This window comes from Rattus norvegicus, chromosome 18, assembly GCF_036323735.1.
Source record: "Rattus norvegicus strain BN/NHsdMcwi chromosome 18, GRCr8, whole genome shotgun sequence".
NCBI classification, from domain to species: Eukaryota; Metazoa; Chordata; class Mammalia; order Rodentia; family Muridae; genus Rattus; species Rattus norvegicus.
Genome location: NC_086036.1, coordinates 71130050 through 71144949, shown reverse-complemented (window position 1 = coordinate 71144949; position 14900 = coordinate 71130050). Strand labels below are relative to the sequence as shown.

Here is a 14900-nt window from a genome sequence, read left to right as displayed (position 1 = left end):
AGGTTGACCTCGGTGGTCTCCCAGGCCAGACAGAGTGAGTTCTTCATTAAGAGCAACTGCCTTACCCTGCTGTGACTACGTGGATTATACTTGGCTCCAGGATAAAAGCTGGAAACACGTAAAGCCTCTATCTCCCTTCTTCTAAACGAGTGCAGAGTCCAGGAGCCCACTTCATCCACTGACCAGTTCCTTTGAGTGGTGACGTCTTGTGTTGTTTGTCCACATGCTGTAGCAGTTTTCTGTGGGGCTATTAAGTGGTCTCAGACCACTTAATTCTCAAGCTGACTTTCGACCATAGCAGTATTTAGTGAGTGACTCTTCTGTACAAGGCAGTGAATCGGAGAAGTCAGAATGGGGTTAGAAACAGAAAACACACCAGGGAACCCGGGATGAAGAGATGATCTCTCATGGGATACCATCAGCATAGATGACTAAGAAGGACTTGGGGACTGAGTGTTCTGTCTGTGCTGGCAAAGGGGACAGGAAGTAGAACCTGAAGAGCACAGGTTTCTAACAGTGCCTAAGCTCACGGCAGAAGCCTTCGGACTAGATGGGCGTGGCCAGAGGGAGAGAGAATCACAATGGGTGTCTACCGGGCGAAGGAAGCTGAAACACCTCTAATTCCATCAAGGTCGTCTGTCAGTCCAGCTTTCACACCCCTAGTTTTGGTAAGGGCAGAGAACTGGAGATCGTGGGGAAGGGATCTCTCAAATGTAAGATGTCATCAAGATTTCTAAGAGGGAGCTGCAACTGAGGTCAGAAGTCCTCCTCCAGGTGATTTCATTATTAAGTAGAATTCTCCCCAAATCCTCATGGCTGGAGACCAGCAGCACTGGGCTTGCTCTTACAGAAGGCAGCATGAATGTGTGTCTGGTGTTCATATCATAATGGTACCTTCCCCCCCTCAATGATTCCCAGCAGTGCTGTGCTCACGCGGTATAAAATAACTAGGCTGGGCAGAATAAGCAGCGAACAACATGCTCTCTGTCCATTGCAGGGGTCAGATGCCCCACAGAAGTGACTTGGAGAAGAGAGGAGAAGGAGGAGGCTCTCGACAGGAAGAAAAGGAACTTCCAAAGTCCATATTAAAAAAATCTATAAAATGCATACATGCAAGCAAAATACTTAGATGAATAAATTTAATAAGATACTCTCCAGACAAATTAATGTGTGTGTGTGTGTATACGTGTTAATGACAACAATGAAAATATTCTAAAAATTACATTTAAAAATGAAGACTTTTAAACTCATCGACGGGCTAGGGAGTTGGCCCAGCAGCTTGCTCTGCGAGCCCAGTGAACTGAGCCAGGGTTCCAGAACCAGGAAAAGGTTGGACAGGTATGTAAGTGCCTCATCTTCTGGGAGGAGGGAGGCAGAGACAAGAAAATCATGAGAAGCTCAAGGGGCCAGCTCACTTGGTATGCACCTCAGCAAACAGGAAGAAAACCTGTCTCAAACAAGGGAGAGAGCAAGATCTGACGCCCGAGGCGCACATCGCTGTGGTGCACTTACACAAGCACCCCCCCCACCCACAGAGTGACTTCAGCTAGTGTGAGCTGGCTCTCACTTCTAATTATGATTTATCAAGTTATTCCACAATTTCCTATTTGCACTAAAAGAAAAGTTATCTTCTGATTACATTTTCCTTGACAACATCATCTAATTTTCAAATGTTACACATGGTAACATTCTTAATCCTCCAATGGCAGAGATGATTAACTGAGTCCACGACGGGGCAGCCAGGAACCTCATACACTTACGTATGTACGTACGAGCTGCTGTGGCTGAGCACAACGGGGCTGGGTGACTTCTGTTCCCTTCAGCCTGTTCAAAATGTTCCAGCCAGCAAAATGGGAGCCAGGACCCTGCTGAGCCGTGGACCCTTTGAGCCACGGCTGCTAATGTGGCTGGGGAAGGATATTCTAACTTTATTCCTACTAAACCCTAGAAGAGAAACAAGCAAACTAGACTTCAGAGTTTGCTGTCTAGTGTCTTGTTTATGCAGGAGGTCCGGAGACCACAGTGAGCCAGCAGTGCCTTTCTCAGGGAACACTAGTGAAGAGAATGTTTAGAAAGACGTTAATACTATTTACTCTGAATAGCCCAGTTGTTTGATTGTATAGACAGATTTAGCCAATAAGTATACATTCCCACTTACACGATTATGCAAATATTTTAGAAGACTATGTCAAATAATATTTGACTGAAAACTATCTTATTTGGTTGAATGCCAGTTACTATACCACGGGCTTCTAGATCTCAGTGTCTACTTGTCCAAAATAGGAAGAATTTTCCTCTGTCATCAGCCAGACCTGCTGATGGGCGGTAAGATCAGAGAGACAGACTCCAAAGAAGACAAGTGCCACCCCCAAGATATTTAACATTTCCAAATGTTAAATCAGATGTAGTTCTACAGATGTAGTTTTCATTCTTCAATAAAAGAGAAAATGTCAGGTAGGTAAGTGTCAAGCTTATCTACCTGACTGAAAATTCATGAGTTCTAAGGTTCTCTTAAGCTGAAGTAGTAATAAGACTGAACTGTTTTATTACTTTCATGTTTCATGTATATGATAAGCCACATGTAGACATTATTTGCACTTCCATAGAGTTTACTAATTTCCATCAGCCTCAGACGCTGCAGTGCCCTGTGATTAAACTTTCAAGGCTTTAGGTGATTTGTTTTATTATAAGCACTCAGCTCCCCTAAAAATGAGGGTAAAAATGGAGGGCAGCCTTGGCTCTAAAGCCGAGCAGCCCCTTTTCTGAGTAGCATCTGTGGTAACGACAGGCTCTCTTTAGACCAACAGAGCATGACTCAGTCCTTGTGAGTGAATGGAACTTCGGCTTCTCCTCGAGTGCGGGTGATGGATTGTTTTGTTTTCTGTTTTTAAACGGATCCATCCATCTTCCAGCCTCCATAACCACAGAGTGCAAGGCAAGCTGAGCCCAGGGGTGCAATTTCTTTTTTTTTTTTTTTTTTTTTGCTATGTTCCAGAACAAAACTACTTGTCTGGCTTAAAGGATTTACTTGTGACCTTGGCCTTAATAGTATATTACTCTAAACAAGGGTTAACTTCTCTGGAACCCTCAGAGATCAACTAATTTCTCTATTGGCTATAACATAAAGGGCTGCATGTCCATGTATATGTGACTGTCTTATTTATTCTCGAGTACAGTACAATGAGAAGACAATATGTCCTCGGACTGTGGCCTGCACTCTGTAATGCGTTTTGCTTTAAGGTCAATATTATAGGTCAAGCTTCACTATTTTCTACGGCCCATGGAAGGGTTCTTGGGCAAAGTGTGTCTATTAAGGGAACTAGAAAACAGATTGGGCATTGCAGCCTGTGTCAGAAGGGATCAAGGACACAGCTAGCAAGGGTGAGGTGAAAGAAAGGAGCTGAGGCACACCAGGAAGAGACAAACAAGAAAGGTGCCTGGGCACAGCGGAGGCCGAGCCCAGTGCATTGGTTGTTAATGGAAGAGAGGGAGGGACAGGTCTGGCAAAAGGTGGCCGAGCACCCAGCTAGATCTGGAGCCTGGGGTCCAGAAGACACAAGACTGATTTGCAGCATTCCACATAGCCAAGGAGTACAGAGAACAAGGTGGGGTGTGGCAAAGGACAAGGAAATCAACCCCAGGAGTTCACTGGCCAAAGCTAGAGAAATCTGGGCAAAAATAAACAAACGTCAGCACTGAACTAAAACCTACAGAGTGAACTACAGAGTCAGCCTTGGCAAGGGTAGCACAGTGGTCAGTTCCTCTGTCATCAGCCAGTCCTGCAGATGGGCGGTAAGATCAGAGGGACAGACTCCAAAGAAGACAAGTGCCACCCCCAAGATATTTAACATTTCCAAAGGGACAAGCTTCACTGGAGAATCCCAGAGATGCCAATAACACCTCAGAAGAGTCCTGAAGAGACCACACTCCTGACCGTGCTGTGGACACTTCTGAAGCTTTGGCCATATACAAGCAGCTTCAACAGAAGCAGGACAAAATACCAGGAAAACTTAAATACAGATGAACAAACCAACACCATGAAAGAGGAGACTGAGGGGATGAGACAGGTAACAGCGCGGCCCCAGGAGCGCAGGGCGGAGTGGAAAGGGTACAGGGAGAGAGCAGCAAGTTCATGGGAGGCTTGGCTTCCTTAACAGTATGACAACAATGTGAATGTTAGGGTTTGAGAAAGACACGAATATAAACGCAACTGGTACCACTCTGTGTGTGTGTGTGTATGTGTGTGTGTGTGTGTGTGTGTGTATGTGTGTTAGGGGCACATATGTGTGCACTCATGTGGAGGCCACGGAATAACCTTGGTGCTACCATCAAGGATGCCGCTCACTTTGTTGGAAAACAGCTCCACATGGAGCTCACCAATGGGCTATCCAGCCCCAAAGAGCCTCGTTATAGACTTGTGCCACTGTGCCCTGCATCAATCCAGGAAACATTTTGCCTGGACTGTCTCCCTGAGCTGGAACTCTTACTATTTATGTTACTTTTCTGTAAATATAAAATTATGTAAAAATAAAATGCAATGATAGCGGCAATGAAAACAGCACAGACTCTGACATGGACTCCGCTCCACCCCCACCCTGCCCACACCCCACCCCCACCCGACCTACCCCCACCTGCCCATGCCCTGTCCCTCCATGCCCACCCTCTTCTGCCCTCGACTTTTCTGCTAGGCACTGCTTTCTAAGACAGCACTTGTTCTCCATTTTAGCTTAGTGTCTTCCTCACAGCCTGCCCTATGTGAGCAAGGCTTCTTCTGTGAGAACAGGCAGAGGCGGTTTCAGGCATGAAGACTGTAGAAGACGGCAGAATACAATGTTGAAAGGAACGACTAAAGGTACAGAATTTTTGACTCCTCAGCTCCTGGATGGGAGCAGTCCCCCACTTCCTGCACAGAGCAGGTAACATGGACAGCTCACTCCTCCACCCATTTCATGAACTGAGCTAGGCAGCTGGGGCTCAGGTCAGCTACTGGTGGAGGAGAAAGATGATAAACATCAAAAACGCAGCAGAAAAGGGCAAGATGCAGGGGAATAAAGCACTCTGGGCATTTTACTGAGAGACGTACAGGGATGCAGGAGTAAAAAAGAAAGTCTTTGGGCTGGAGAGATGGCCCAGCGGTTAGGAGCACTGACTGCTCTTCCAGAGGTCCTGAGTTCAATTCCCAGCAACCAAGTGGTGGTTCACAAGCATCTGTAATGGGATCTGCTGCCCTCTTCTGGTGTGTCTGTAGACAGCTACAGTGTACTCACATATAATAAATAAACAAATCTTTAGAAGAAAAGAAGAAAGTCTTCCTGTGGCCTTTGAAATTCAGCAGGATCTCGAAGGAAAGTTTAGGGTCTGAATAACTGAAAGGCCAAATAACAGGGATGCCACCTCAGATGACAGAAGAGGAGAAACCGGATGCGACCTCCAGATGAGAGTCTCAGGAGCAAACCCACTAAGGGAGGCCAGGGAGGACACAGGTACAGATCGCCTGGAGCAAGGGGGATGGGAGGAAGGTGGTTGGGCAAGGAGTCTTAGGGGCTCCCAGAGTAACCTCAGACTTTATCTGCGGGCAATAGGGCACTGCTCTACAAAACAGCACAGAAGCAAAAAAAGACAGAATTCTGGACTCGAAGAACCGTAAGAAATCTTTGGTATAATTCTGGGCAGCCTTCCATCATAAGACTGTGCATGCGTGTGTGTTGTGTACACACGTGTGTGGTAGCAGGCTGGCCTCACGAGTCTTGCCCTCCATCTTATTCATGAAGCAGGGTCTCTCTGCTGAACCAGAGCTCACACACAGGTTAGCTAGCCGGCTTGCTCTAAGGGTACTTACTGTGCTGACACTGTGAATTCTGTGACTACAGTTAGATACATGCCCACCTAACACTCACACAGGTCTTGGGGATTGGACTCCTATCCTCACACTGGGATGGCGAGTGCTTTGTCCAACGAGCCATCTCCCCAGCCCTTCCCCAGCCCTTCCCCAGCCCTTCCCCAGCCCTTCCCCAGCCCTTCCACCTTAATTTTCAGACATGGTCTCTTGTTGAATCTGGAGTTCACAAACTCGGTCAGAGTAGCTAACCAATGGGATCCACTTGTCTCCACCACTCCAGCACCAGGGTTGCAGGTCTCTGAGCCCAGCCTTTTACATGGGTTCTGTGGATCTTCACACGCGTGCAGCAAGCCACCCTGCCAAGCTCCCATAGGACTTTTTTTAATTGAGCTCTTCTCTGCCATAGATTGGAGCCCTCGGGTCACATGATGCTTTTGTTTGCTCCCAGACTCTGCGTGAGGTACGTCTCAGGAAGCGGCTGAGAAGACACACCTTTTTAAAGTGTGTCCCACCGCAATGAAGAAATGACTGATTCTTCTGTGACATGATCCTTGCAGTGGCTGGTCACTCTATCTCCCGGATCCTCTCTTAGGTTACACACCCTTCCCCCTCACTTCATGTGACTTACGGGTTCTTCACTGTAACCTTACCTGCTTCTCTGGCTCCCTGGGCTTACTAACACAATGCTAAATACCATCTCAGACTAACCCGCACTTAGGAGTTGGAAAACCATAAGGACCCAGTGCCCAGGCTAGCACTCCTCCAGGGCTTCTGGATCAGCTCCTGCTTCCAGGCTGCAGGTTCCTGACTAGACTTCCCCGGATGATGGACTACAAGCTGTACAAGAAATAAACCCTTTTCCAAGGTGCTTCTGGTCATGGTGATTTATCACAGCCACAGAAACATCTGACAATCTTAGAATGGGTGCTGTCTTAGGGTTTCTACTGCTGTGAAGAGACACCATGACCGCGGCAAATCTTAGAGAGGAAAACACTTAGCTGGGGCTGGTTTACGGTTTCAGAGGTTCAGTCCATTATTGTCACAATGGGAAACCTGGTAGCACGCAGGCAAACACGGTGCTTGAGGAGGAGCTGAGAGCTCTTCAACTTGATCCACAGGCAGCAGGAGGAAAGGAGGAGACGGCCTCACTAGGCCTAATTTGAGCATGAGACACTCAAAGCCCGTCCCCACAGTCACATGCCTACTCCAACAAGGCCACACCTCCTAAGAGTGCCACTCCCCATGGGCCAAGCATTCAAACAGGAGTCTGTGGGGCCACTCTGATTCAAGCCACCACAGGTATGCATCTACAACAGTCACCTGCACTTTCCTGCCTCAGTCTTCGATAGTCATGAAGTAGAGTCAACCAGGGCTATGGGTGAGTGGTTCACAGGTACGGTGGAGTATTACTCAGCTGCACACAATGCTGCCTTCCACAGCAGTGTGGATGGACGATAGAAGTAAGTCAGGCACACAACGACAAGCATCGGATGCTCTTACTAATGGGAAGTCCAGCACTGATGTATCTCAGAGAAGCAGAGAATGTAGAAGAGGACTTAGCAGAGCCCAGAGGTGTGTGGGAGGACGATGGGTGATGAGAGTATGGGGTGAACCACTTTTAGCAGAGGAGAACTACTATGGTTGGCACTAATCAAGCGAATGCTTCATGACGGCTTGTAGTGACAATTTGTGAATGCTCCCAGAACAAAGGGCAATGTCTGAGGTGACAGATATGTCACTACCCTGATCTGACCCCACACATGAACACTTGCACTAAAATATATGTACATTTACCATGTCAAAAAACAATACAGTAAAAAAAAAATCAAAAGGGCCAGCACATCTTTTGCTATTCATTTACTTACCTTGGACTTTAATTTTGTTTAAAGGAGACATCAACCAACTTGATGAAGAGGAAGCCTTACTGGTGATAGGAGGGTACGTAAGTGTAACTGTGTACTTTTTCTGGCCAGAGACCCCAGCTTGCTCCTTGCCTCCCTGGATTCACATAGCTCCCAGCAGAGTCTGCAGCTTGAGAGCAGGCTCATGCTGCTCCGTCTGCCTCTGACACACAGTGCAGGGAATGGCTTGCTCCTTCTCATGGTGAGTCACCGTGCCTTTAGACAGACCCTGTGCGGCACTGTCTGGGGAGGGGTGGTGTCTTTCCCTTTCAGTCTATGCAGTCGGGCAGTGACTGAGAGCCTGCTGTGGTGTTTCCCAGCAGGGCCCTGCAGGCTTTAGCCCTAGGCTGTGGCAATGACAGTGGAACGTGTATACCCTGAAGGGCACAGGATCCCAGGTCCAGTGTCAACCCTACCGTACCCCCACTTTGATATTCCAGGCAAACTGGGTCACTCACTGGTGGAGACAGCCTTGCACCATCCTCACTGTGCTCCCTCAGGCTTTGCTGAGATTTTGAGTTTTTAATATTAAGTCAGTATCTACTGAAACTGGGGGTTTTACGTCTCTGGACAGGTTTGGTAGGGTAAACAGAAGCTACTTAAGCACGTAGGGCTTCTTGAGAGGCACTGAAGTAATCCAGAGCTCTTGGAGAGCGGCTGCAAACGCCAGCATCTCTAGCTGCCACTGACAACCTCAGCCATGTACTGTAAGACAGGAAGGAGCTACAGTTTGGATACAGAAATGTTCTCCACAGGCCACCATATGAAGGACTTGGTGTCCTGCTTGTGAGGCAGCTGAGCGAGTAGAAGCACTGAGAGGGACTGGGTAGGTTTGCAGATTACTGGGGGACACTGTAGCCCTAGTTCTTTCTTCGTCTGTCCCTTGGCTTTGAATAAGGCATAAAACTTAGTTCTGTCATGAGCTTCTGTCATAACATGCTGTCTCTTGGCTAGCACAGAGAAACAGACAACTGAACTGATCTACAGAAGGAAACTGCTACAACAAATCTCCTTTTGTCAGCTGATTACTTCAGGCATTTTGTTACAGTAATAAAAAGCTGACTGAAAGCTGCCTGCCTGCCTGCCTGCCTGCCTGTCTGTCTGTGGAGAATGGCGTCCTTTCCTTTGCCCTCCAACTCTCCGGCAACCATGGTAGACTCATGGGGGAGAGGAGGACTCTGGGAAATGCTAGGATCTTGGCTCTCCTCTGTAGCCCAGGAGACTGCAGGAGCAGACCAGAGAGGGGGCTGGGGAGGCAAGCTGAAAGTGCCTTCCTCAGGTTTGTTTTCAAGACACCATTGATGACTGGATGGGCAATAGTTTAATTTCTACCCTTGATTTCCTCATTACTACATACACTTGCAGCGAAATGCCTTGCTTCTAGCCTACAGACATCACTGTGTTCTCGCTACCATAAATGGAGAAGTGGATTATCTTCTTTGACCTTGAGACAGTGGTTCTCAACCTGTGGGTCATGACACTTTGTGGTGTCAAACGACCATTTCACAAGGGTCGCCTAAGACCATGAGAAAGCACAGAATTTACATTATAATCCATAATGGTAGTAAGACTACAGCTATGAAGTAGCAACAAAAATCATTTAACGGTTGGGGTCACCCCAGCATAGGGAACTGTATTGAAGAGATGCAGCATGGGGAAGGCTGAGGGGCATGGACTTACAGCCACTTCAGGAGGAATGCCTCCGCCACACGAATGTCAAGTATTTTGTTAACATGTGGCATCTCCCCCTTTCTATGAAGTACTTTTCTTTCCATTACTGCATGAAGGCGCGCAGTGAGCAGTGCTTTGGAGGCAGACTGCCTGGGCGGACTCAGCTCAAGCACTTTCCGGTTCTAATGCCCCAGGTGAATGAATCTTTCCAGACTGGTCCATACTGGTCTCTTCACCTGACGACTTCAGCTGTCAACACCGGCTGCCTGAGAAGGGCATTGAGGGAGGTGGCACACTCAGACACTGAGGTCGTGGCACGACACGGGGAGGCACTCACAGACATCAGGCACCACGGTATTGGCATCACCATCACCGCTGCCTTCCCATGAGGCTTTTGTGATGTCTGTATGTTCAATTTGTTTGACCTGTTAACAGTCTGAGGTGCTCATGGGGTATGCGGGGCTTACTCGCTGGGCGTGCAGCGATGTGAACGCATATCGGGCTCTTCCCTTATGAACCCTGGTTTTGGGATCAGGACACAGCAGAGGGAATATTCAGCCTCTTTAACACAGGAGTCTGAGTAATGCCTGATACTTGCTGATATGTATGTGCTTCAGATGATCAACAGTCAGGTGCATGGACAGTTCTTTAGTGGCTTACCTTTAGTCTGTCTTTGGGTAGTGCCACAACCCCTTGTTTAATGATTTCCAAGACCCGTTCCACTGACAGCTCAGCTCCAGATTGTAGCAGTCTTGAGCTAAAGAAGGAAATTACCTGTAAAGAAAGAGCCATGAAAACAAAGATTTACTTATTTTATTTTATGTGATTGGCCTGAATGTGAGTATGTGTGTTACATGTATTCCTGGTGTCCATAGAAGTCAGAAGAGGCCATCAGATGTCCAGGAACTGGAGTTACACATGGTTGTTAGCCAGCATGTGGGTGTTGGGAACTGAACCCAGTGCATGAACAGCCAGCACTAACCTCTGAGCCATCTTTCCAGCCCTGAAGTTATTGTTTATCAATAATTGTTTAATAGTCCTCCTGCCTCAGCCCCAAGCAGCCAGGATTACAGGCGTGATACCCAAGGCATACACTGAACCACCAACTTGCTAAAAATAGATTTTCAGTGACGCCCTTCTCACCCAAAGTCAAACCTTCCTACTTCCACTTTTAAAGGAACCTGGATTTCACTTATCTGACCTCTCTATAGGATTTGGGGGCAAACACGAGTTCGCCATGCCTTTCAGGGAAGTTAATCATCCTGCGAGTTGAGAGTCTATCTGGCCACCTCCCACGCTGTCCTGTTTTCTGTTTGTTCTAGAGCAGTGCTGAGCAGAAAGGAAAGCAGAATCCGCAGTGTGCCAATTTCCAAGCATAATAAGAGACCCCAGAAGAGTCACACAGGAAAGGAATCTTAATGGCTAACATGGTATCTGGGAATTATCTATGGTTTTAATTCACCTGCAGCATTCTTAGCCCCAGTCACCAAGGACATCAACAGGAAGCTTCTGTTTGGTGTCACTACATAGCCTGAACTATGCAGGAAAATGCTACCATAGCCCCAGTCCAGTCACTGGGAATTGTAACTGGAAATTGAGAGCAGTGGGGTAGGGCTCTTATCTGGGTGAAGTTTGTCGTGCGAGGGTGAGGACCAGAGTTTAGTTCCTGGGGCTCACATAAGGAATCCAAGGCTAGGGGTTGGAGATTTAGCTCAGTGGTAGAGCGCTTGCCTAGCAAGCACAAGGCCCTGGGTTCGGTCCCCAGCTCCGGGGGGGGGGGGGGGGGGGGAAAGAATCCAAGGCTAGAGAAGCAGGGAGGCAAGAGGGCTCCTGGTGTTTGCCACGAGCCAGCCTGCTGTACTCCGGTGAATTCCATGTCACTGAGAGACTCAGTCTCAGAAGAGAAAACAAGACAAGAACAAAGGAAGGAGGGAAAGTGTCGTGTTGTCCTCGAGGGATGGTGTAGAGGTGACCGTGGGTCTGCACACAGGTGCACGTGCAGACAGAAACATAAACATACCACCATACACACCAAAACAAACACCAGGCCGACTGACGGTGGAGCTGGAGAAACAGTTTAGTGTTAGGATGCTGGACGCTTGTGAAGTCCTGGGTTCAAGCCCCAGTTCTGCAGAATCCACGCCAGCCAAGCAGTCCAGTAAACCACAAAGAATGCCAAAGGAGGTTCCCAGGGAAGTGCTATTAAAACCACAATGTTACAGAGATCAGCAAGACTGCTGACTTCTTCATTCGAAAGGGGAACATAGTTTTCAGTCAGACATGCAAAAATGTAAACATTTGTTTCTAACAGCTGAACTTCCGGCTGGTGAGACAGTTCAGTCTGTAGAGGCTCTTGCCACCATGCCAGATGACCTGGATCTGATCCCTGAACCCACACAGTGGAGGGAGAGAACCAGTTCCCTGAGTTGTCATCTGATCCCCATAGATGTGCTCCCCCCCAAAAAAATGTAAAAGATTTTAAAGTGTTGAACTTCTCTCTTTCTGTTTCCTGCCTGGCTTCCATTTCACACATAAAATACATAACACAAACTTTTGAAAATGCTTACATGTTTTCTTTGAAATATCTCTCATAAGTACTTATTCTTGAAGAGTACTGGCTTTTTTTTTTTTTTAACTGTTTTAGTAGACAGTTATCCTGCTGTGCAAATGCCACAGGAATATTTTCACACTGGGGAAAAAGACACTACCCTGTGGCCATCAGCGAGTGTGCACCTCTCAGTTCAGGCAAGGGGCAACCACGAGGTGGTCAGCTACTTTACAAACTGCTGACTTTGCCCACAACAGGTTGGCTTTTCTATGTGTTCAGCACAATTTCAGGTTTTTTGGGGACTCTGGGATTAAAGTTCTGTTCCCAGAGTCCAAGGCATATGAAGGGATTTTATTATCTAGTGAGCTAAGAGCTGAAGACAGGCACATCACAAAGAGAAAACACATTACCAAAGGCCTGCTAGAATCTTACTTTAAAATATAAAAAAAGGGTTGGTGAGAGGCCTGGGCTAGTAAAGGAATTTGCTCCCCAAGCTTGGTAATCTGAGTTTGATCTCTGGGACCCATCTAAAAGGCATGCACACACATACCTGACACACACAACAATAAAAAATTATAAATAAATGAAGTATGCAACTAAGATATATAAAGTGGTTAAAAATGTATAAATATTGGCAATTTCTTGTGATTTAGCCTCACAAATTCATTGAAAATTAATTCAAATTAATTTCTTTGGCCAAGTATTAAAAACATTCTAAAAAATGAAAAAAAAAAAAAAAAACAACCCAATGAATTAGTTTATGACTAAGACTCAGACCTGATGCTTACAGCTTTTGAACAGTCACTAAAGGCGGATGATGCTCACCGACACAGAATGACTTTCAGATCAGAAGCAACCATGAAGCCTCGTGAAATACTTGACCCTGGGCCTGGTCAGAGACCCTCTAACTGATGTCCCGGTGCTTCTGACAGTCAGCCAGAAGCTAGGCCAGAGGCTCTTAAAACTTTTTTGACTAAATGTGAGAACAGGCTAAAAAAAAAAGTATATATTTGCAACATGTTCTATTTATTTATAAATTATGTAACGTAGTACACGCAGAGATTTCTTCTAAAAATTCTGCGTGCACGTTTTGCTTGCCTGCACATATAGGCACCGCATGCATGCCTGATGCTCAAGGAGGACAGAAGAAGGTATCAGATTCCTAGGAGCTGCAGCTGCAAGATGGCTCTGAGCTGCCAGTGCTGGGAACTGAATTCTGGCCCTCTGCAAGAGCAGCCGGTGCTCTAACTACTGAGCAATCCGTCCAGCACAGCATCAGGTGAGGATGAAAAGACAGCATGTGATGTCGAGATGGCTCAGAGGGCAGAGGTGCTCACTGCTAAGCCTGGTGGCCTACTCGGAAACCCGTATTACGGAAGGAGAGAGCTGGCTCCAATGGACTGTCCTATGGTCTTCATGTGTGCACTGAGGCGTGCCCACCATATATATCTTCAGTTTACACAACAGGCAGTTAACAAGGGTGGGTAAAGACAAGAAGAACTAGATTTTAAAGAATTACTTTCTGGTGCTCATTAAGCTATTACTGAAAAGACCTGGGTAACTGGTTATCTTGCTAATCACAACGGCTTCACATCAACTGCAAGCAATTAGAACTCCTAGAAAGACACAGTATGTTAATTCTATTCATCCACTTGTCTATCTGTCTGTCCATCCATCCATCCATCCATCCATCCATCCATCCATCCATCCATCCATCCACTTACCTGTTTATTTATAGACAGGGTCTCTCTCTATAGCCTTGGCTATCCTGGACTGGATGATTGACACATTCATTCATTCATTCATTCATTCATTCATAGACAGGGTCTCTCTCTCTAGTCCTGGCTCTCTTGAGTGCTGGGATTAAGGTATGTGCCTCCACAGCCAGCGGACTCATTGCTTAATCCAAAGCACCAAACAGAAACCTTCCCAGTCAGACTGATGGACCTACTTCTCAGGAGATTGTGTGGGAGTCTCACTTCTACTTCACAAGGTAGCACCCACTCTAGAAGGAGATGCCAATTTGGCATTGACCTTTGTCACATATGCTGATCTTTTTGTTATTTCTCTCAACTTTGAGGATAAACATGATATTTTCCAAAGATTTCTTTAATTGAATCTAGATCCTATAGGAACACAATTATTTTTTCTTCCTTTCCTTTCCTTCCATTTTTATTTTCTTTTCCCTTTCTTTCGTGGTTTATTTTCCTCTTTCCTTCCCCCTCCCTTTCTTCTCCTCTTCCTCCTCCTTTTCCTCTTCCTCCTATTCTTTTTGTTTTGTGGTGGAATCCAGGTTTTGCATAGTCTAATCAAGAGGTTCCCACTGGGGACATCTCTAGCCTCTAGACCACAATATAACACAGCATATGGGAGCCATGGGGGAGGGAGGGTACCCCTGCCAAACCCTGTACTGAGGATCTCCTTCCTTCCCTCAGACTACTCTGAGTTTTGCATTCACATTGGCACACTGTTAGAGCTATCAAGGAAGAGCTCTACCAACAAGTCATGCCACCCATTGTCAGTACCACAAGTAAACGGAAATGTCTTCATTCAGATGAATAAATGAAGCTCTAATATGCCCTCCCATGATCTTAAGGAACACTGGTGCAACCTGGGGAGGACCACTGATCAAGAAAGCAAAATGCTCAAACAATCAAAGCTAAGTGGCGGCTACGGCACTCATACACTAGAGACAGCAGGCCAACTGAAGCATGCGTTCTCATGCGTCACTTAACCAAAGAATACAGAGATGGGTGATAGGTCTGCTTTGTCCCTTTCGTGGCCTACACTGGCTGGCCTCTAAGCCACTGAAGAACTCTCATGCCACCAGGAGCTGGCAGGGTAGCCTCGTAGCTCCAGTAACAAGTTAATTTCATTTACTTATCTATAATTTATTGTAAAAATCTGTATCTCATTTGTATGTTTAAAAGTATAATTTCCA

General features: G+C 46.6%; 1 protein-coding gene across 13 annotated transcripts in view; it reads right to left on the bottom strand.

Annotated features, from left to right (window-relative positions):
- The window catches only part of Dym (dymeclin), a 296172-nt gene that overhangs the window by 31057 nt on the left and 250215 nt on the right, over nt 1-14900 (bottom strand). For all 13 annotated transcript variants that reach the window (XM_063277161.1, XM_063277165.1, XM_063277162.1 and 10 more), the window contains one exon: nt 10072-10185. In XM_063277161.1, coding sequence (XP_063133231.1) covers nt 10072-10185 — 114 coding nt within the window. The remainder of the gene's footprint in view (nt 1-10071; nt 10186-14900) is intronic.